General features: G+C 34.0%; 1 protein-coding gene and 1 long non-coding RNA gene across 3 annotated transcripts; one reads left to right on the top strand and one right to left on the bottom strand.

The window, feature by feature from the left end:
- Positions 1-259: 259 nt before the first annotated feature.
- Positions 260-22706, bottom strand: LOC128238187 (uncharacterized). 2 transcript variants are annotated; one of them, XM_052953810.1, is made up of 2 exons: positions 22620-22706; positions 260-1372 (listed from the first exon to the last, which is right to left on the bottom strand). In XM_052953810.1, the coding sequence occupies exons 1-2, from the start codon at positions 22688-22690 to the stop codon at positions 292-294; spliced, it is 1152 nt and encodes a 383-aa protein (XP_052809770.1). In that variant the 5' UTR covers positions 22691-22706; the 3' UTR covers positions 260-291. The 2 variants fall into 2 exon arrangements, with proteins under 2 accessions (XP_052809770.1, XP_052809771.1); XM_052953811.1 differs by lacking the exon at positions 22620-22706 and adding an exon at positions 4097-4223.
- LOC128238188 (uncharacterized) lies at positions 15812-17599 on the top strand. Its single transcript, XR_008261646.1, has 3 exons — positions 15812-16195; positions 16643-16849; positions 17332-17599. It is a non-coding gene; the product is annotated as an uncharacterized LOC128238188 (long non-coding RNA).
- Positions 22707-24541: the final 1835 nt, after the last annotated feature.

Below are 24541 nucleotides of genomic sequence, written 5' to 3'. Positions count from 1 at the left end.
AATGAATAAAATAAAGTATAACATCAATTATATCACATGTCCATACTACATTCTTTTATTTTAGATAAGCATATGCATTGCGATATTTTACGATCTTTTACTTTATAGAAGTTGAGTTAAATTTAAAAATATCCAATATGCAAACTTTACACCACTGCATAAAATTGATTTATGTCCTATTTCATTTTGTTCTTATAAACATTTCTTAACCAAACAAATCACTGGACTCACTGTTCTACTCCTTTTACAAAAACAAATCTCCGATTAAATGTGTTAAATCAATAAACCATACTATATGGCAAAATACAAATAACAAAGCATTATACAATACAATGTATTGGAAACCATGCGAGTTGCTGCTCCCGTCTGCTTGTTGCGTATGTCCGCATTGCATAGATATCTATTCACCTTGTCACAATTGTCTGTTTCCAGTATCAGCGTGCAACCTTGCTTTGTGATTGACAAGCATGCTAGAAAAGTTTCGGGCATGGAATACTCTCCAGGAGTTTGTGGATCAAACGTTAGAAAACTGTCCTGAAAGTACAATCCGTCATCCAGGTGATGGCTAATACCTTGATATATGTGCGGGGTCAATTTACCATTGTACTTTGAACATTTTTCCTTCATTTCATCTTTGATGTGTGTTCCAATTGGAACACAAAAATCTCGTCCGATCTCAGAAGATGTATGGTAATACTTCGTACAGTTACGTTGGAGCTTTGACTGCGCACTGTGATCCACACACACTACTGAATGTTTATCAGAACATTTAGTGCTTGTGTATCCAAACTGCCTGTTATTCAGTTTTGCAACAATGCATCTGTGTTTTATTTCTTCTACATCAGACTGAAATTTGCGGTAAACGGCAGCATGACCTGATCCCGAACAATCCAAGACCGTATGGTCATCAGCCATGCAATAACATTGGGCATTATGGAAACTTACGTAATTCATTGATCCACGCGCCAAGCACTCTTTAGTACATTGAAACAAGGAAGGTTTTGCTGTTAAATTCAAAGTGAAATCCTTGGGTAATGATTTGGCACAACCGTGGTATGTGATATAATTTCCCAATTCAGCTTGAAGATGTATCCACAATGATTCACCATCGTTAAGTCCTAAACTGTTCGCGAGACTACAGTCGTTCACTTTGTAATCCGTAAGTAGAGTAGTTGTCACAATATATTTATACGCCAGTTCTCCGTGCTGGGAACAGGTTTTGCTTGCAAAGTAAAAGGTACCATGTGAACTGTTGTTTGCACTTATGGGTATCACCAAAGTTATGATGATAGCTTGCAGTGTAATTGCTCTCAAAAGCAAGGTAAAATCAGTTGAACTCAGGTAAGACAGCATTCCGATCTCATTCGTATTCCTGGAAGCAAACAACAAACTACAGATTAGAGCTTTTACACTATACTATACTGTATGACTCACTGCATATAACGAGAAATACTTGAACAGCATCAGAAACACTTACATGTTTACTAATATATCAGAGTTGGACTTTTCTTAACAAAGTGAAAATGAAGAACCTAAAATTGCATGTAGAGACCACCTACAAATAAGGATAATATGAACTAAGGCATCGCCTTTACAGGCTTGAAGTATTACTGCCGGACAAGTTGTAGTAACAGTTTACTTACTGACTTATTTAAACATACTAGGAGTGAAAGGGAAACGTTTTTTATATATGTTAATGCAACTTTGACGTATTTCAACTCATTTTAAATAACAAGCAATTTTGCTGCTGTTGACAATTAATTTAATATATACACAAACATCTACAATAATAATTTAAACATAATACATCATACATTATATTATCTATCAAAATTTGAGTTGTTCTACTTATTTCAACTTAAATAGAGCTACTATGTATTTGAGATAAAGTACAAAACACATTAGAAGAATATATAACAAACATAAAATAAATAAAAATTATCACATAACAATAATGATTGTAAAGAAAATTTATTACAATCAGGAGAAATTGTATTTTTTACTTGAATTAAATGGGTAATAATCTATTTTTAAATATGATGTTAAATCATGACCAAACATTTACTCATTAACTAATAATAATGAAACCAAAGGTCGTGGAAAATTTTACATTTAATAAACAAGTCTTTCATTAGCATTCGTGCCTTTTTACTGGTTGAAAATAATACTATGGTGTATATTTCTCGAGTCATTGTATAGACTGCATTGTTATAACATTGATTGAACGATCAAAAACTAAACAACATCATTAATTATGAAGTTTCTTCTTTTATTTGCCTGTAACAAGAATTTACATCAATTTACAGTAATTGGTTTGTTATTACTACTAACTAGTTGAGAAAATGTCAACATGCTGCATTTTACATAAATTATATACTTTTTTAACAAAACTTGATCGTAGGTCATCGAAACAACTACATCTTATAAAAACATGAATTTCATCCTCAATTTCCTGTCTATGACATATGTAGTGTAGGGCAATCTTTATCATCGCCACTACTCAATGGTTTGTCATTCCACATTCGGTTGGTTGTATTATTTCTATGACGCCAAAGCTATCAATATCATCCAACGAGGGTAGAGTCAATGCTTCTTATTATTTCCTGATATCTCGATAAATATATTTTGACCTTTTTCGAAGGTCAATATTTTACTGGAGTTTGGTTAGTTATATGGTTATGCACTCTTACTCCCAAATAAGATGAACCTTAAGTAATACAATTATTTTAAGTTACCAAAAATGATGAATAAATATCAAAACAATGGTTCTTATGTAGGATACCAAGTTTAATTTGAAAGACAAGTACAGAAAACATTGTATGAGACGATAGTTGATTACTGTAAATCTTTTAGGACCTAACAGTCATTTATATATGTGCGTTTTCATCTATTAAAACACAGATACAATTTTGTTATCAGTAATTGATATTTGCAAGAAATGCATTATTTAGTAAGTAGTTAAAGGTTTATCACTCAACATTTATGCTTGTTATACAGCTGTATGTATTGATTTTAAATTCGAGTGTCACTTTATCTTTCTTAAATGGTGATCTTGTTATTGAATGTAATCGTTTCTTGGCTGCTGACTTCCTTTTACTAGGGAACGTACATTGAACGGGTTTGGCTGAAGTGTATTTTGCCCTCAGTTTTATTGTATTTATTACTTCATCAATTGAATGTATCCACCATTTCTTAACATTTCGTGAAACCTAAAGAAGGGCAATGGGGACGTCTTCCCATGGCGGCCTACCTCGAACATAAATTTAACATTTTAAAATCGATCAAATGGATATAAATTCATTGCATGAAAAACAGATCAAGGATAGTTTTATGTTGTATGGATTATTGTAAAAGTTGAGAGAGTAATTCAAAATATAACCTAAAATAAAATAATCATGTTACGATATATCTGTAAAGCATACCGATTAGATATAGTTTGCTTTATTTAGCTTAGAAAGATTCATGTTAACATCAGCATATATACAATTTCGGTTAACAACAGCATTTCTTGTAAATTTCGATATTCATTGCTAAAACTAAAAGACAATTTACAAACAATTCGCTTTATGGAAGTCATGAACAAATCTAACTTTTTAACGCATGTCTGACTTCTTAAACTGTACTCATTACTAAGAAATGCTTTCAAAAAAAAAGAATCACGGAACACACAGCGTTGCATCGTTCTACAATATTCCGTCAAATTGAAATTTTGGCAAAGGATTGCATCGTTAAAATACGAGCAAATCTAAAATATTTCACACGAGTAGAAGCAGAAAAATAGCATATATCTTTCATATATTGTCTGTCAAAAAAGTTGTTCAGACATTAACGTTATTAACTTGTATGTTTACATCGGTTTTGATCCGTGGTGACCCATGTGAGAATCCCGGTGAAGTCACATGAGTCCTCATCCTGGTTTAACATAACGAAATTTTCAAAATCAGAGATAAACGATATTATTGGCAACATCCAAATATGATTAAGTTTACTTAAGTATTCAATACACGTAATACAAGAGCAATTGTTAATATGTCAAAGTATTCGAGATATTTTATGAATTAAGTTACGTTCTAATGTAAAGACATTATATTCATACCTTTCGAACATATTCATAACACATCTGTTGTGCCGTCTACAGGTAACCCGTAAATAATTCAATATAGCGTCCCACAAACCTGCGCGTGCATATATCACACGATAATCATTAACATTGAGATCGAAAGTGTTCGTGGTACGCCTGGAACAAGATTGAAAGAACAATAGGCGGATGCGAGCGTTGCTGATGGGCGGGAAATGCGAATGCTTGCTGCTTAAATGCGAGTATACCATCGCATCTCCTTGGTCACTATCCAACAAATATTACCTCAGAAATAATACGGGTCTTACAAAAAGTCCATCATGGCGAGGCCCATATATATGACGTGTTCTGTGTGTGTTTAACCGTCATAATTCAGACACGAATCATTATCATTAATTTCAGTACATTGTGTACGTTATCGAATGCGTCTACACAGCCTAATGATAACTGAGTTAACCGCCGGCAGTTAACCGATCATATTCTTGTATAATTTGAAGCCTTTTTACGAGGTGTATCCCGAAGCTTGTCCGATACGGTCAAGTTGTTATGATTGACCATTATATTAAGAGGGGAGTGCGGATGACGAAACGGCGACCGAGGAAAATATTGCCTAGGGGCGTGCTGCGTATACTTATGTTAATAATCAGAAAATCATGTTCAGCTGGGTGTACGCGGATGCAGACATATGATAAATGTATCATTATGAATCTATTGGTTGATAAGAAACATGGAGTAATTTCATATATGATTATTTTACTTCATCCATCACGCATTTGACTGTGTTAGATCAAAGCATGATAACGTAATTCGTAATAGCGGAAGATAACGATACAATTTGATAGTCTCGGGTATTAACAAGCATATATGCACTAATTTTAAAGAGTATTCCGTACTTTATGTGATATCCAGTGTTTATTAATATATTAAGGATATTACTATCTCGAGATACAACTCAATAAGCTGTTTCATAATATAACATTACAACATGTGTTCTGACATTGAGTAGTCTAAATACGATTGTTTGATGCCAAACTGTGATGATGTTTGTTAAAGGGTAGTCTCTACTAGAGTTGCACATGGGTTTGGGTCTAAACCGACTATATGGCTGCATGTGGGAGGTCTATTCGGCACTGAGTAGTCTAAAATAAAAGTTGTAAATGTTTTTTGCTTAAAATGGGCCTTTTGATGTGGTCGTTTCGGCCCTGAAAAGTCGAAATAAGATTTCAACATGAGTTTGTTTGGAACTAAATTGGTTTTATGGTTGCCAACATGTGGTTGGCTTAATTGGCGCAGCTCATGCATGTTTTTGTCTCTTAATGGGCTTTTTGATTGCCAAATTGTACATTTTTTGTACTGAGTCTGCTTAAATACAGCTGCACATTTCTCCTGGTACATGGTCGGGTGTTGCAGAGCCCTTCAGATGTATGTTTGATACTAAAAGAATAACATTGGAGGTACAATCGGATTTGCTAGAACTCACTTAAACTGGATATGACTGATTTAGGATTTGTTTGACACTAAATAGTCTACAATTTAGCCAAAATGTGACGTTTGCGACACTGTATTGGCTTCATAAGCCAATTTATTGGTGCCATATGATGACACGAGTAACAGAATGTTTACTGATTACAAAGTAGAATTAAATAAAGCCAGTCTTTGGAAACTTCTTGGTGGATTAAGGCTGATACAAAACAAATGTGGTTGAATAAGCTCCGGGTTGGCTCTGGAGATTTTTTGATAAAAAATAAAAAATTCAATAATGAAGAAACATACGGGTTTCGTCAAATATTCTTATGAAAAACTACAGAAACAAGTGTAGTAGTCGAAAGTTTAAACATAATTGCATTTATGGTGAAACACCTAGCTTTATAACTACAGTGAGTGTCCTCAACTTGCGTCTTATCAACAGAGATGTCTACTTGGTGTCCATAGTCATTTGCGCGCTGACTTCCATAAATATCCGATGTTATATCAATAATTCGTCTTAAAGGTTATATATGGTATCCGAAGTCGTTCGATTAAATATGATAAATTAAAGGTGTATTCTGATGATGCAAACAAAGCTTACATTAAGCATAATGAATAAAATTGTTTAATGGATTAATGTAATTGTATATTAGTAATCCGAACCGGATTGAAACTAGTTTGAACGATTTGGGGGTATATTTTTGACAAAAAAATGTGTATGTTCATTTCCTGTTGCACTTGTTATGTTAAAGTCGTATATATTTTACGGTTAGGTTGGTTGTGTATGTGTTTGTATGAAAACCTTTTTTTGTATTTGCGGATCATTTAACTACTTTAAAACAAAATAATGAAAACCATACACAACAATTTACTCAACGTTATTGCAAGGTATTCAAAACGTTGTTGGAATGTTGTCCAAACATTATTGAAAATAGTCTGACAACATTGTTGTGCTAGATGTTATACAAGGTTTAAAATGCCTTTATAAGTCATTGCAAAACTCTTCAGATGTTTCGTAAAACGAAATAAAATTCGTTTTGATGCTTAAGTAAAATAAAAGTAAAATGTGTGGCAAGCCTTCAACCTAGACAATAGACATGTTTTGAATTACGGATCTCACTTTTCTTTTAACAATTGGATAAGTTCTTTTTTACCAAAAGGATAAGTTCTTTGTCGTGTATCCGTTTCTTAGTTTGAATCTTCTTTAGTAGTTTGCAAGGTCAAGTTACAGTTGTTTTCATTTATCGAAAACATTTATTGTTAGCATAGTTGAATGATAATGATGTGTGTATTTCTGTGTCCCTTTTACAGGATCATTATTTAGCTATTTTGGCTAACATTTACGTCCTTGTTCAAGTAAATATAACAATGAAAATTAAACTTCGAATACAAGTCTTTTGTGTAAATCGTTGTATTTCGGACAGTTTTAAGTATTTGAATATTTTGCATAATTAGGCCCTTTTATGAGACGGACTATTGAATTGTTAAGTAAGCATAAAACTACATTTGTTTAGAGCTAATACTTTGGAATACCAAGGTTAAGGAAATACAGTTATGGCCGCAACCATGTGAAATTTCCAAACATTAAATTCTTCAATTACGCAAATCTTATTACAGCAAGGACATCGGGATGCAATGTATAGGTGTTTACGGTCATCAGGGGGCAGGACGTAAATTAGTTTGATTCAAGAGGCAATGTTTATAAATGAACTTGTTGATTTTATCCACAATTATATTTTCGCGGCAAATATGACATTTTTGCGCATGTTGTAAGCAAAACAAGAGGCCCATGTGTGTATGCTTTACATACATGGCTCTTCTTAAGCAGATAAGTTGGGTAAACTTTTTTTAATATGTGTCAGTGACAGTATTTCATATCCAAAGCATGTACATACAAGAAACAGGCAATATACCAAGCCAACGTTTCAACGTTCACTATATGTTTCAAAAGTCAAAGGGAGGCAAACAGTACAATAATACACTTTCTGTACAAGTTGTATACTTAAGGGTATAGTGATTCACCCTGGTTTTCAAAAGGGACCGAATTTTGATTGATATCGAACTGCTGTATATATTTGAAAGAAATACAATAACACCGGTTCATGATGGCTCTAAATCGCTCACTTGAGTGAAAGTTTCAAACATTTGTTACCACTAGACATGTTACACATCATATTTTATAGACAAAAGCTTTCCGGTTTCAGACAAAACAAATCTAAGTTTGTTTTCCTTTATGTCCCTGTGTAGCACATGTAACCCTCGGGATGGGACCAATATTTATCCCAGGGGCATAACTGAAACAATCAGGGTAGAAGACCATTAGAAAATGCTTACACCAAATACCTTAGCTTTTTAATCTGTTCTCAAATATGAAAACATAGTTTGTTTCTGTAGCTTCGAGTCTAAGAAAGTAGGTCAAAAGGTAACCTGTTAATGGCATTATTGATATTGTTTTTCAAAACTTTTCAAATGTCATTGCAGTAGCTTCAAATATTAAAATGAATGTAAAAGTGTCACAATTAATGTCACCAAAGGACATAAATGATATTTGTTTTCAAAACAGAGCACATGGTTCAAAATTCAGTGGTGTAGCTTCAACAATAAGAAAGTAGGTCAAAGGGGTGAGGCCAGCTTTGACACCAGGGGACTGCTTTGAACTTGGTAGAGGTACATTCTATGATGCTACATAACATATATCAAAGGTCTGAGCGATGTAGCTTCAGATTTTGAGTTTTTCTTTAATATGTCTCTATTAAACTTGTGACCTTCGAGGCAGGGCCAGTTTTGACCCCCGGAGCATAATTTGAACAATCTTGGTAGAGAACCACTACATGATGCTACAGCTAAAATATCAAGGGCCTATGTACGTCTATAGGAAACTTGTGAACCCCGGGCTGTGGCCAGTTTTGACCCCAGAGACAGAATTTGTACAAATGTTCACAGGCAATTGTGTACAGATGGACGCACGAAAGACAAACACTGTTCAATCTCATATGTTCTCCTGGCCTTTGGCCATTAGAGCTAAGAATAAACGACCGTCTTAAACATAATGTTCACCTCTGTAACAAAGGCAATGTAGAGTTACAAAAAACAACTACTCTAAAATCAGGTTGTCTCTCTTCGACAATAGTTTGTGACTTTACGACAATAGCAAATTTGAATGGCCTTTATGAAGTCATCGGATCTGGATGGTGTTCGAACGAACTCCTATGCATATCTAACAGCTGCATAAGTTTGATGGAGAACTAGAAGCTCTTTCACGTTTACAAGCAATTGCTAACAGACGCACGGACGGACAACGGACACCAGGCCATCGCATAAGCTCTTTCGGCCAGTATAGCTAAAAACTGTTTAATCAACCCATTTCAAAAAGTAACCCCATTTATGAAACACCTTCACGTACATGTGTTATCATTTCCAAGGAAAAAAGTTATTTTTCTAAAATTTAATACTTTAGATGTCTTCCAAATAACTACCCTCACAGCAAAATTGTGTATTTGAGTAAATATGTGATTATTATTAAAAATCTGCACATTTTTACACATCACCTTGAAGCTTCTGTTTGGCCCGTATTCAAATATAAAATTATACAAATTTTAACAATGTCATTAGATGACCCGATTTTACAATTAATTATGCAAGTTTCGGCAAATGTCACCCCCATTGTCAATACCGAACATTTTAAAATCCACGAATGTTCATATATCTACACAAGACACGGGTTTAAATGTCACAAACTTACTGTTGGGGTGACAAAATGGTAAGATGTCATTAAATTGGGTAGGTGTAGAATACTTTAGATAAAACAAATACTCAAACTTTGAACTAAAGCACAGTTAATTTCTCAAGTAATCTAATTGCAATAGCTCAGTAGCAAATTTCTTATTCCTTTGAATCTATATTAATCAACGAGATATTCATGTATATTTCTTTTCGTAATGGTCAAGAAAAAATAAGTTTAAACAAACTTCTTCTAGCTTAGTAAGACATTTGTTTCTAAGATCACTATCAATACGTTGTGTACATATGCCAAATAACGAGGACGCGCATTTAGTGTTAAAGTTGGTTGTCCACGATCCTAAAACAAAGCAGCAAGGCAGTTGCAATTTGCTGATTTTTATTGAACATTAAACCGGCGGTTTCTGATAAATCTGAAAATGATTATTCCCCTGTGCATGTTCATGAAATCATGATCGAGACATTCCACTTTATGCGCAAAACTAAATTAATCATACATGCAGAATCACGAATCTTTGTAAATCCTAGATATCCAATGTGATGACAGATTACGCTGCACTCGTAAACGATGTTGAAATAAAATGTCATGTTCTTGCAAACAGTGGTTTATCCCGGTTGATAAACTTCATTCAAGTATGGAGAGTTAGATACGGTCCAATTTTAGCCTGCCCTTCTACCCTTTAATAACCCCCGTCCTTAAACACACCTTTGTTTACACCAAGCGCACGTGTAATGTTGATTAATTCGCTGAATTTATACAATTTCAAGGAAATAAGACCTCCGAGATTATGTCAGCTCACTTTTGCGTTTGTGTAGTTGCTTGAATATGCTTTGTCTCCTTTAGTAAAAATGACTAAACACACAATTAAATACGCATTTTACTTGACTTACCGAACGTTACAATGTTGATCTACACGAACAATAAGAGAAATACTCGTTCTCGGTCGGGTTTCCTTTTTATGGATTTATGGCGGCAAATAACAGTTATACTCATTTTGGCAAAGTGCAGAGCATAATTCAAACTCGACAAGAAACCTCAGTTATAAAGACCACAAATAAAGGCATTGCATGCATGCAATGCTTAAGGCATTTTATTTTTCTATACATCACAACATGTAATTAACACTCCCCGCATGCCAAAATACTAACTGGATAGAACAATTAAAGCAATTAAATTGAACATGCTTCACTGAGGTAGACAATATTGCCAATATTGATTAAGACACAAGAGGACGGTTGGAAAATATTGGTACTGGTGGTAACTTCTTGATTACCCTTTATATTTTTTTATTTAAAATCATGGTTATGGTTTGGCTTGTATGACAAAGATATGGACCGGACACGAACTATCATAAGAAAGGCTTAAATAAGAAAACATACTTAGTTTAGAAGGTTGTTGTAACCGTGACTTGAATGACAAAAGGCGAATGTAACGTATGCCATATTATCTCGAAATTCAAACAGGACATGGAACAGACACAAACTCACATTATTAAGGATTGTAAAGCAAAACTGTCAGTGGGTTGCTGTAACCACGACCTTGAATGTAGGCCCACACTTATGCGCGACACATCCTCATGCATTGCTGGTAACGTCTGACAATGTATTTTAAAGTCAAACCAGGAGTGGCCGATATATTGACTAGACATGAAGTATCATCAGAAAGGCTTGTATAGCAAAACATACATATTTCCAGTAGGTTGCTGTAACCTTGACCTAGAAGAAAGGGACACTGGTCTAACGGGCTACACGTCTCAATACTATGGTGGTCACTTCTGCCAAATTATTCGAAAAATCGACGGTGAATGAAAAAGATATGGACCGGACACAAATAATTGTCAGTAAAGCTTATATAGCAAAACATACAAAGTTGAGAAGTTTGCTGTGACCTTGACCTCAAAGGTAGGAATACGATTATTGCTTGCGACGCGTTTTCATGCATTAGTCGTCACTTCTGTCCAGTAATTACAAAATCTTAACATGAATAACAAAGATATGGACATTTCAAAAACGAAAAAGACCGACGAACGAACGTGACGCCGCTCGTGATTTAAATTTAGAAGTTCCAATATTAATGTTAAATCAAACGAAATAATTAAGCCTAAATAAATAAAACAAGTGCTTGAAGATTATCATAAAAATACAACTAGATAGATAAAATCTATAAATGAACCATCGGCTCTTCTTGTTTTTCATTTTACATACTGTTATTGTAAAATATTTTAAAAAATAAAGTCTATATCTTTTTTAAAAAATATAATCTACATTCTCCCATAATCGCTTGGTGCCAATTTTTGCCATTTTTGAAAAAGCTGGAAAATCTTTATATCAATTGGAAGGCCAATTTATAATTGGGAAAGTTGACTTTTATACAAAAAATAACATTAAAAATATTAAAAGCAACACATGCATGCCTGGATTTAAATCAATGGCCACTGACAATGTAAAAATGTACTCAGTAAGGTGGGTTAACCTTAACCTGAATGTCTAAGTCGAATAATAAAGAGCTCTAGGTTGTAAACTATGCAATAAAGAGTTATGTAATTATCTTATCTTAGTAAGTTGGATAGTTGGGGACCAGGTTAAAATTAAATGCAGTACATGACGAATTTGCTGAGATATCGACCTAGATGTGGCTACATGCAAAGCCTTATCCAGAATTTAAGACAAATAATAAAGGGCCATTATTTTCATTATATGCAAACTAGAGTTATCTAACTTGGTTATAAATGTAGGATGGGTGGCTGAGTAATATTGTATACGGTTACGATGCAATACATCAAGTTGTTGCTAAGATATTAACTCAATTGCGGTGACACGGCAAATATTGACCAGAATGTTTAACGCGAATAAGAAACGGCAATTATTTACATTATATGCAAAAATAGTTATCTAACGCGATTAATTAAGTAGATTGAATTGTTGATTACTGTTGTTTAATGTCTCAATATAATACATTAAGTAGTTGTTGTGATGTTTTACGTACGTGTCCTACATGTAAAACCTTAACCAGATTTTCTGAATAATGAACGGTCATAATTTGCATATGCAAAATATTAAAGTTATCTTACTTCATTTTAATATTTAGTAGGTTGAGTAGTTGGAACAGGTATCTAAAGTTTCAATGCCATATATGTTGTTCTTTTGCTGAGATAATGACTTACATGCCAAACCTTGTTTCCGACGCTAGGGTGAGTAGTTTACATTGAAGCTCTCAATATTCTTAAGATTAGTAAAGCTAAAAATGCTTCATATCCAAGACAAACAAGCTATTTTAAATGTTATTACAAAGGAACATATTGGCTACATGCTTAAATAACATTTCTTATCAAAGTTTGATGCAGCTGAAATGTGCCCGTTCCACTCCGGGTTTGTCGTATGTACACTGGTCAGCCTTTAAAGACTTGCATAACCATTTTAGATCCAACTACTGCACTTAATTAAGCTGATGGCCAGAAAGTACAGAACAATGTACAACTGTACAGAACAAACTTTAACATAGAAGCATTAGACACAAATATCATCATTTTAGATGCATATACAGTTATTTTTGTTAACAGAACTGCATAGCAAACTATACGTACTTAAAATGGTGTATTTTACCCCTCAAATATCTCCATTTACCCCAAATTTTGTAGATTATTGTGTTTGAATGACTAATACGACTGCTGTTTAATAACTGTGAATAAATGCACTGGCTCATATAATTATAAATTTATTACAAACAAAACTAAAGAAATAAAGCAAAAATGTCCCAACTGGTCAATTTCATAACTGTATCAAATCAAATCTATGTCCTATGGTTTTTAGACTGTCGGCTGCAAGCCGACAGTCTTTAGAGAGCGGTATTTCAGAAACGCGACTAGTCGCCTGACACGACATATTGAACATGAATATATTAATACACACCACCTGCGTAGCAACAGAACTACATACGTGAATGCGGGGCGTCAAGTACTTGCTTATGTGTATTTAATGCGTTATTGCCTTTTTTATGACAAACATTGCGTGTTACTCTTAGTATAGTTGTACTTGCAATTTGGTGAGTTTTATTGAACAAAGTAATGAAAAATAATGAAAGTATAGCATTTACATACGAAGTCATTTTACCCTACAACCAATAGTAAGCTAACACATGTTTGCACCCCGTGTGACGTCACACATATCCCGGCATTCAAGACTGACCAGCAGAGCGTTCAGTAAGGCGAGCGTTTACAAAACGCTCGCAAACGTTTTGTTTTGTATCTCTGTTGCAACGCAGCGCATACACGTTAAGCGGGAAACCAAACAGCAAACGTTCGCCGCAAACATCTCTACTGAACGCGTTGCAGGCAAAGAACATATTTTATGAATGAAAGCTATTAAGAAATAAATCATACGCGGTTAAAGAGTTCATATCATGTAATATTTTGTTAAATAGCTTTTATGTTTCAAATGATTTATTTTCAGCAGCAATCGAACTATTGTATTTGTTTGAGTAAGTTATTTGGATTATAACTATCACAGTGTTTCAACGTTATGCCTATTGTTATTCTGTACTATAGGGTGTAGTTTTTAAAGTCATACACAATATGGCGGCGATTATGCGGAAATGAAATTGAATCTTACTTCGAACACGTTCCTTTACAAAATAACCGACCTGTATTTAGTGTTATTGCTTCAACATCAATCAAAAAAAAATGGCATCAATGTATGCGTCTAAAAATGTTAAATGTAGATGGAGACAATCCAGAAATGAGCTGCCAGGAAGTGATCGATTTCGGACACGAAGGTACATGTACATTAGTCTGAAATAATAGACGTGTTATACGGGATTCTTCCAATCCCTTACGTCTAAACGGGATTGTGCAAAAAGCGGGAGTGTTTGGAAAATATTGAAATTGTATTAAATGAAGTATTTTATGGTTGAAATAGATAATTAAGGTTTATATTCATATTTTACCATGGAAGTGCAAAGCTATTTTGCAAAAAAAAGCATTTAATGCATTAAAACACAGTTTTTACCTTTCCATTGAAAGGAAAGTTGACTGACACAGACAACAATTATGCTAAGCGGAACAACTTGACCCAATCGTAATAACTCGGCCAACTCCGACAAGCTTCGAGATAATACAATCATTTGATACAGTTATGAAATTGACCAGTAACAACTCGGCCATGGCCGAACGATGGGAACACCTAGGCCAGTATCCAACAGGAATTGACTATCTCGAAGCGTACAGAAGATGGCGGAGTTGTTACAATTGATGGCCGAAATGTTCCGATTGTTGTAAAATTGTGAACTGCAGCCTTGCAGGTGCCCTTCATGTATGTATTGTTATGTTTTGACAGAATGAAATGGAGAAAAAACCATCAAACTCATAATTATTTGCTGGATATTACTCTTTTGTTACAGAATTTATATAAAATAACATTATCTGGTAATATTTCTTGTTTTTATGAAATGTTATAGACGCAATATGCTTTAACTCCGGAATCCCGATCGCAATAACTACCCACTTGTCGTACAAAACAATTTGTACGTGAAGGATTTGTTGTGTCAAAAATCGTTAAAAAAATCTGTCAACGTACAATTATTTGGCCTAGAAGGTACATCTAGCTGATCCACATCTCTAAATATTTGTACATTGACGGACTCTTTTTACGATTTAAAAAAAAAAAATATACATATATTTACAAATTATATAAATATGGCAAATCCTTCATTACAACATCTTTATGTTACTTTCAATTCAGAGTTGATTATTCATTAAAATTATTTTGCATTTTTAATTGTTGTTTAACCTGAAACATCTCAACCATCAAAAAAGAACATATGTGCTTCAATAGTCTAAAAAAATAGACGTGTTATATGGGATTCTTACAATCCCTTACGTCTAATCGGGTTTGTGCAAAACAGGTGTGGGGGGGGGGGTGAAAGATATTGAAATCGTAGTTTGATAAGTATTATATGTTTGAACTAGATATTAAAGGTTTATATTCGTATTTTAGTTATAACCATGTAAGTGCAAATATTTTTTTCACAAAACAAGCATTTAATGCATTTTAACGCAACCATTTTACCTAGCATAGCAACTGGATCATCTCAGGTTAACTTCGAGATAGACAAGTCACCTTTTGTATATATAATTTTAACAACTTGACCATGGCCAAAAGTCTCCGATTGTTGTAAATCTATGTACCGCAGCCTTGCAGGTGCTCTTCATGTATAACAGTTTATATCATTATGTTTTGACAGTATGAAATGAAGGAAAACACTCATCAAACTCATAATAATTCGTCGCATTTTATTTTTTGTGTACATAACTCATATTTTAGATAATTATCTGACCGGAATCCCAATCGGAATAGCTACCCACTTTTGGTACAACAAAAAATGTATGTAAAGGATATGCCATTTCAAAATTTGTAAAAAGATCAGTCAAGTTACTATTATTTGGACTAGTGCTTCAAGTGTTTGATTTATTTTCTTTATAATGTATAATGCACCTGTTAATTGTAGAGCCAAGCTGAGAACTGCCTAAAAATCAGTTACCCGGTTAGCTCAGTTTGACAGATCTCCATGCAAGTGTTCACATGGTCGTGGGTTCAAGCACCATACCAGTAGCATCTTTTCTCACAGGTTTACTTTAGAACCCATCATCCAGGGGTTGACGATTATAATTTTTTTATTAAATATTACAGGCCATGTTCTTTTGTAAACTTTCAGATTGAGAAGTGCCTGGATACAAGGCTAGTATTGTTAACATCATCTGATACAATCAACTGGAACAAAGCTGAAATGGCTGCCTGACCTGACTTAAAAATCGGATGGCAATACATCAGACTAGAAGATTATTAGTATTGAGATGGACAAAATGAAACATGAGCCTACCAAAGCTGACAGATTGCACAAGAAACACATAAATGCAGGTATTTGCTGAGATATTGTAATTATTTTTTGAAACTTCTCATTCATTTAGGAAGTTCAGTTGAAACAGAGTTGGCAAAAAATGGATGTGAATAGGTATATTAAAGTTCAAAATGTTTTATGCATTTTTCTTAAATCGTTAGTAACGCTTTAAGCCATAAAACCTTAGATTTTGACCTGAAATATGGAGGTCTGCAATGTAATATTTTGTCAGTAGTCTTATATCACTGGTTTGCAGATATTTACGCAAAAAATAGGTCATTCCAAGACAAAAAATACAAAAGTTGTAAAAACAGTGAATCTGTCAGAGTGCAGCTTTAAATGACTAAATGTTTTGATTTGGCTCAATTCTCACCTAAAATCTTATAGTTTTGTTGCACCTAAATGGTTTGTTTTTAACAACATTACACTTGCATATGTATAAATTTGTTCTTAAATTTGTAATTTAGATTGGAGGATTCATTCTCTGGAAAATAGAAAAGGGCATGTTACATACTGTTATCATTGCCATGACAGAAACCATATTGAGGAGCTGGTCCACCTGTAGGAAGAGTTGCGCTATTGGTTGGAGCAGCACTATTCCCCAGCCATACACCAGCACTTAGTTTGTCATAGGGAGCATTTCTGAGCAGTTATGGAGACCACTAACTATGCAGGTATGTCATAATCAAAATCTTGGTTTATATAAAAAAAATTATAATTAAGCATATGTTGAGAAGAAATTTATTTCTAGATTGAAGGCACACACTATAATTTGATGCCCAAAAATATATTTTTTATTTTAATGCGTTATCATGTCTAACTCATTTGACTTAAATGACCAAAGCAAAAGAAATGCAATTGATTAATCTGCAGATATGCAAATGTAAACTTTTTAACTGGGGAAATTGTTGCCACTTGTCTATTTATTAAAGAACATATTTATAATTAATAATGTTTAATCTGTACACAAATCATATGCCTTCTTTGTTTTAACCATCAATGTCAAAGAGTCCAGCATGATAATGGATTAAATTGAGAAAAAAAATGCATTAATTTATATGAACCCTTTAAAACAAAGACATTTCCTAAATCCAATAAAATATAATTGAATATTGATGCAGAGTTCAGTTAGAATATAATATAACTTTTTTTGCAGTTGTTGCAGTGAAACTTGCACCAGTGTGTTTTCTGTGGAAATAAAGAGATAGTGTCCAGCAATGAAGACCCAACTCAAGATCTGACCAATATGTAATAACTGTGTGGAAAAATGGGAAAAACCTGCAGTCAGGAATGCACGGAAATCATCAAAAGAACAGTGTTAAATTAATCTTGAATAACTTGACATTTATTTTGTTTGACATATTTATTCATGGTGCAGTGAAAACATGTTTTTTTTCCTCATGGTTATTTAAATTTAGAATTGATAGGAGGGAACATCATTATGAAGTTTCATGTTCATAGTCAGATCAAAACCCATGTACATGTATAAATGAGCATTCGAAAATATCAAAATGGAACATGTTGTATGTAGTGTTAGTTAATTAACATGATAAACAAAAATATTTAATAAATTTCAATTTATTATGCCCCCTTTAAAGAAGAGGAGTATATTGCTTTGCACATGTTGGCTGCTATGTCCGTCTGTCTGACAGTAGACCAAAGCTTTTCCTGGTTGATAACTACAATTCCTAGACCTAAACTTGACATGAAAGTTTGGTTTAACCAGTAGATGACGACTTTTGATTTTAGGGGTAATATGGTCAAAGGTCACTGTGACCTTGAACAGGAAGGTGTCAAAGAATGTCTGACTGATAAGTTGACAATGCCTGCACCTATGGCCCTGAAACTCAACATGGAGGCTTAGCCTGACTATTAGATGATCCTATTGATTTAAGGGGTCATTGGGTCAAAAGATAAGGTCACAGTGACCTTGAATGCTTAAAGGTTGTACTAATAATGACTGGACAAAGCCTGCACCCATGGCCCTTCAACAACTTGACTTTGGGGTTTGGCCTGACCAGTAGGTGAGCCCTATTTATTTGTCACAGAGACATTGAACGCAAAAAGCTTGCTTGTGTGACAACTCGACAAAGTCTGCATCCATGGCCTTCAAACTTGAAATTTAGGTTTGGGGTGACCAGCAGATGACCCCTTTGAATTCGGAGGTCAAGGTCACAACCCCAATATTGGTCATTAAAACTATGTCATTTACTTATTCCCTGCTGCTAAGAGGATTCATGTTTATCAGCAAATATCAGCCATCATCTGAATATGATTGAAAACTTTACCAACTACCCTCATACTTTGAATAGCATAATCTTAAAACTGCCTCTAAGGCATCTTTTGTTAATGAAAAACCAGCTGTCATTTCGGTCCATGCATTTTTCATTCAATTGTCCAGACATTCTTGACAGCATGGCGCTAATTAATGCTGCAGGTTTAAAATTTAAGACATTAGTTTTTTTTCTTCAGCTCCATGCAGATTTATTAACACTTTTATAATAAAAACAAACTAGAAACATATTTTAAAGATATTGTTTTTAGCTCTACTGGCCAAAGGCCAGAAGAGCTTATGCGATGGTAATGTGTACGTAGTATGTGCATCCGTGCGGTCGTGCATTCGTGCGTCTGTAAACAATTGCTTGTGAACACGATACAGTCTTCAGTTTTGATTGTATCTCGATGAAACTTGTACAGTATATAGATATCCATTAGAGCTCGGTACCTTTCGAAAACCAGCCAGATCCGTCCATAAATGCCTAGATTATGGGACATGAAAGTTTTAAAGAAATGCTTTCTATTTTTAGCCAGGTCTGCATGAGCGAATTCTATTTTTAGCCAAGTTTACATGTACATGTAAATTCAAGTCTAGAGTTAAGGGAGACAATTTGCAAGTCTAGGATTTTGAGAGACAATTTGCTTTTTGCTTCTGCAGTTGATTTTGTGAATTACTCTGCCTTGTTCTTGTTGAAAGCCCCAAGGCCATTTTTTAGCTTCAAGTTCTGTAGTTTGCACATTCATCTTAACAAAATTGGTTGTTAATGTTTAAGTTATGCACCTGGTGTCATTACTGGCCACACCCAGGGTTCACAGGTTTGGTAAACATAAATCTGGAAAGGTTTGAAAATCTTTTTGTGTGTTCGTGCATCCATCTCAGCACAACTGATTGTGAATGTTTGTTCAAATTGATCAATGTTGTCCTAGGATGCCCTTGACTTTGACCAACTTTTTTTTTAACTTTTAAAACTACAGAAATTTTTACTATGATTACTTATTATAATCACATTTATCCTTCTTCATCTTCCTTAAAGAGTGTTCATCATTTGTATAAAATCATTTGATCACGTTTCATTTGAAAGAACTTTGCGGTAGTGTTTGCTTGCGTCAGTTATATCACCGACAGTCTTGCAGCGCTTTCAGCACTTTGATTTTTGTAAAGCGTCCAAATCAAAACTGTATACATTCCAACGCATGTCCAATATGTCGTTTTGTAAAGCGCGTAAGTTCATAACTGTATAAAGTCCAATGTATGTCCATTTTTTTAAAGCGTAGGAGTCATAACTGTATTTATTCCAATGTATGCCCTATGGATCCTCCATAAAGAGGCCAATTCATAACTGCATAGATTCCAACTATCTAGTGTCCAATATTTGTCCAACCGGTCGTCTGGATAACTTTTAAGTGATATATGTTTCGAGTCCATCTACATGTATTTATCCTGTCACTTGCATACAAATCGGTCCAATAACAAGGTGCTGTGTAAATTTTAGCTAATAAGGATAGTTGACCACGTGATCTTTATCTACAGTCAGTTGGTCATGTGACCGCGAAAATTGACTTCTTTTCTCTTCTGAATTGTGATGGGAAAAGCACAAACAATGCTCCAAAGTCTTATCAATAGTCTGCCAAACACCGACCTCAACAATCACTCGCCCATATAGTTCCATCACACTGCACGATAATGACACTGGCAACAAAAATCGGCCAGAAAATTTACATGTACACTTACCCAACCCACCAATGCTGAAAATGTGCAACATTAAACGACAGTTAATACCATATCTGTGTTGAATGACAACATCTCACTTAAACAGATATAAATTATAGCTTTGCCGGTGCAGTTCTGAACACCAACACTTTTTCTTATATTAATATGAATTAAACCGAGGATCTACTCCCAGATTAAATCCATTTAACATGTGGCAGTTGTTCGTTAACACACTCGTGATCTTGAACAATGACCTGTGACTTGCGAAAGAATTGTTTCCTGAGAAGATACTTGTCTGTGACTTGTCCACTTTTATGCACTTATGAAAGCTTTTCTGTTTTGTATTGGTATTGAGTTTATAAAATGCAATTACATTGACAATTAATGTATTGAATAAACTTGAACCAGCTTTGAGAACTATTTTTGGCACATTTGAACACTGCATTGGAACAGTGCCGATGTCATTGGAAAAACGGTTCTGTTTTTTTTTAAATGTGCGTGTTAATTTAAAGGTAATTTATGGTGTGTTTTATTACAAACAAAGGAACAAACGTACGCTCCCCCGATAAATTCGTCCCCTTGCCAGATAAACAATCTACAGCACTTACCTAGTACTCCCTATATATTTTGTAATGTAATCTTTTACTCATTAACCCCCTTTTTAATATACTTAGAATACCAAAACAAAAGAAAATTACGTTGAAATGAAGAGCTGTAAAACTACTCTGACCTTGTATAGATGCGCACATAAACAAAAGCTTTAAACCTACTCTGACCTTGTATAAATGCACATATAAACAAGACTTTAAACCTACTCTGACCTTGTATAAATGCACACATAAACAAGAGCTTTAAACCTACTCTGACCTTGTATAAAGGCACACATAAACAAGAGCTTTAATCCTACTCTTACCTTGTATAAATGCACACATAAACAAGAGCTTTAAACCTACTCTGACCTTGTATAAATGCACCTTGTATAAATGCACACAAAAAAGGAGCTTTAATCCAACCCTGACATTGTATAAATGCACACATAAACAAGAGCTTTAATCGTACATTGGCCTGGTATAAAATGCACACATAAACAAGAGCTTTAATTCTACTCTGGCCTTGTATAAATGCACACATAAACAAGAGTTTTAATCCTACTCTGGCCTTGTATAAATGCACACATAAACAAGGGCTTTAATCCTACTCTGACCTTGTATAAATGCACACATAAACAAGATATTTAAACCTGACCTTTTATAATTGCACAATTAAAGAACAGCCGTAAACATATTATGATCTTGTATAAGGGCACATTTGAACGAAACCTTCTATAACCTAGTATAAAGACGCACATGAACAATAGACCTTAAACTAGTATGATCTTATTTGAAAGCACACATAAACGATATATATAATACTCTTACCTATGTTTTAGTGCATAAATCGACAAATAAATTCTAAAACAAATGGCCGTGTCATTACCGATTGTTTTATATTATTATCGTTTAACATATATATTACAAAAAAACTTCCACTAACCCAAAATGTTTCTAGTCAGCATATAAGTATGTTTGGAATGACGGTTTTCATACAAATAGTGGTTTTATTTTGCTATCCAAAAAAAGTCAAAGCAGAAAAAATCAAACAATGTCTGTACTTAAATTTATTTAGATTATTAAAACATGTAAAATATTATTGCTTAACTGCTATCCAAAATATTGTATCAAACAACTAAGGTGTATTGTATTTGAATGTGGAAATAATTTTGAATTTGACAAACGTGTCTCCAAATGCACTCTTGCAAATAATCTAATCTCTATTATTGCATTTGAGTGTCGCAACCTTGTGTAAACACGCGTTTCACCCCCCCCCCCCCCCCCCCCCAACCATCACCTAAAATCATGACTCCACATTTTCCTTCCAGGGTTCAAATATGCAAATGTTTCTTGAAATAAAATCATTATGATGTTCATAGCAGTAAACTTTGGACAGTTTCAAGCAGTTTTAGATTTTAAAATCTGGAGTGAAGAATAATTTATGTCACTAGTGTAGGGTATATTATTTGGTGTTCCATTTGCATGATATTGCCAATCAATTGCCAAACTCTTTCTTTGTGTATATACCCATTGGTAACGCCCTGATTGTTTCAAGGATTTGACAGGCGATAGTTCTTAAAATAAGTGTGCACCTTTTTACTGTCGGAAATGTGAAAATGTTAATACTGCTTAAAAGGTTCACTGCCATAACTACATTAATCACCTCTACAAAACACGTAGACATTTATTGTTTACATTTGGATTTGCTTCGTATTGAGTCATCGTTCAAATTACTAAGAGGTTATACTGAAGTATAATTTAACCTTGAAAGGTGGTTAAAGGTAGATATACACATGATCTTTAATCATAAAAAAAATATTGATTATGATCACGGAAGTTTTATCATTTTAAATTATGCGTACTCACACGGAAGGGAAATTACCAATATGGCTGACATCAGCTACAAGAATATGGCCGACAGTATTAAAATACCACATGCAAAGTAGTAGGTCATGGCCAATGAGTCACTTTATTGTAAATTCAGTACGTAGTGCAGCGGATTCTGTTATCCAATAATGTGCTTGTGAAGAAGAACCTATATTTGAATTTACAATGATGATTTTATGAAAAATGCAGATTGGCTGGATATATAGATTGCATCTGTACCTGGTTCATTGTTAATAAGAATAATCGTATTCGTTTATTGAAGAATAAAGGTTTATACGTAATTGATACGTAGAAAAAACCTATGTTATAGAACCTAGGTGCGGGAAATTGCAAATCTTAAGAAAAATAAACATAATGTTTTTGTGAGGTATTTTAAGTAAAAACATAAAGTACTTAGATGAATATTTGTTAAGATGAGTTTAAATCGATTCCGAAAATTTTATTAGTTATATTGGTGAGTGTTTCAATGGGGCGAAATCGTGTCTTTTAATGTGTATCGAAAGTTGGATAATCCGCTACTTAAAGCATTAACGAGGTGAAAAATTATATCAAATTATTAAATTCCGACATTCAACTTGAAGTGATAGTATATTAAATCAATATCTTATTTATATTTGAGATATATAAGCTGCTCGCGAGTGTGATGTATTTGACTGTATTTTGAATTATGTTATCCAGATAAATGATCAAAGACAAAACTCTACCATTGCATAAAAATGTTGAAATGATAGCGGTTTTGCTTTAGTTGGTTGTTTTTCGAAACTGCTTAACACCGTATTGATTAAACGCATTGAATCTATATATGATAACAATAATACTATTTTGGAAACCCAATCCCGATCATACGATCGAGCAGGGTGCGTTGTTTTGACACAACTCTTTGACCACGCCCCTCCCTCCCCCCTCCCAAAGATTTTTTTAACAGAATGTCAAAAGATGCATAAAGTCTTCTTCATCGTTTTCTGGTCATTTAAAGCAGCATTCTCACAGATTTATCGATTTGACAACTTTTTTTATTTTTTGTCTTGAAAAGAGCAATTTTTTGCGTAAACATCTGCAAACCAATGATAAAAGATTGCTGAAAAAATATCAGATCGCAGATTTACATATTTCCGTTCGAAAATTAATGTGTTTAAGGCTTAAACCGTTACTAACGGAAACATGCATAAAACCTTCTTTTTTTTAAATCTGCAATCAATTTTTGTCAGCAGTCTTATATCACTGGTTTCCTTGAATTTTTGCAAAAATTGGCTCATTCCAAGACAAAAAAAGTTGTCAAAACGTTCAATCTGTGAGCGTGCAGCTTTAAGCTATGCTATTGGCCTACGCAAACGGGAAGTATTGTCTCAAGTTTTGCTGTTTATTGAAGACCTTGATCTTTTTACAAATGTGACGTAACAGCCACAGAACTCTCAGTGTTCACTTAAACTGTTGGAAGTCTTTAAGTTATTAAACAACAACCGTTCGAATGTCAGTTATTTATTGTTCCACGTTCTTTCTAAGTATAATAATAAGTTCTAAATACAGCATGACATTTAAGGTAATCCCGCATCCTAACTGCCGTCCATTAAGGACCCAAGGCCGCTTTCCTTGCCTTGCCTAACCCCTCTCTTAAGTACTACTTTTTTGTATAAATATGACAGCTTTACAACCTAAGGAATACACGTTTTTGTAATTAACATGACCATTTTGTACATTTGTACCAGGTCGGCTGTCAACCACTTCCATATTCAAATGACAATCAAATATGCCCTACATTACTAAACATACAGTATGTAGACACATATCCATTTAATTAAATCTTAATTATATCTCAAATATAACGTATTACGTCACACAAACAGCGTTAATTCTAACCTCAACATAGACAATGGGGTATTGATTATATTACTGTCTGATTA

Source organism: Mya arenaria, chromosome 6 (genome assembly GCF_026914265.1).
Source record: "Mya arenaria isolate MELC-2E11 chromosome 6, ASM2691426v1".
Classification (NCBI taxonomy): Eukaryota; Metazoa; Mollusca; class Bivalvia; order Myida; family Myidae; genus Mya; species Mya arenaria.
This window is presented reverse-complemented; position numbering and strand designations above follow the sequence as displayed.

Bases quoted from the DNA above. Each gene is read 5' to 3' on its own strand.
- LOC128238187 (XM_052953810.1), bottom strand. From the start codon at position 22,690: ATGTGGTATTTTAATACTGTCGGCCATATTCTTGTAGCTGATGTCAGC. The intron at 1,373-22,619 runs GTGAGTACGCAT...GTTTGCTTCCAG, and splicing joins ATTGGTAATTTCCCTTCCGT to GAATACGAATGAGATCGGAA.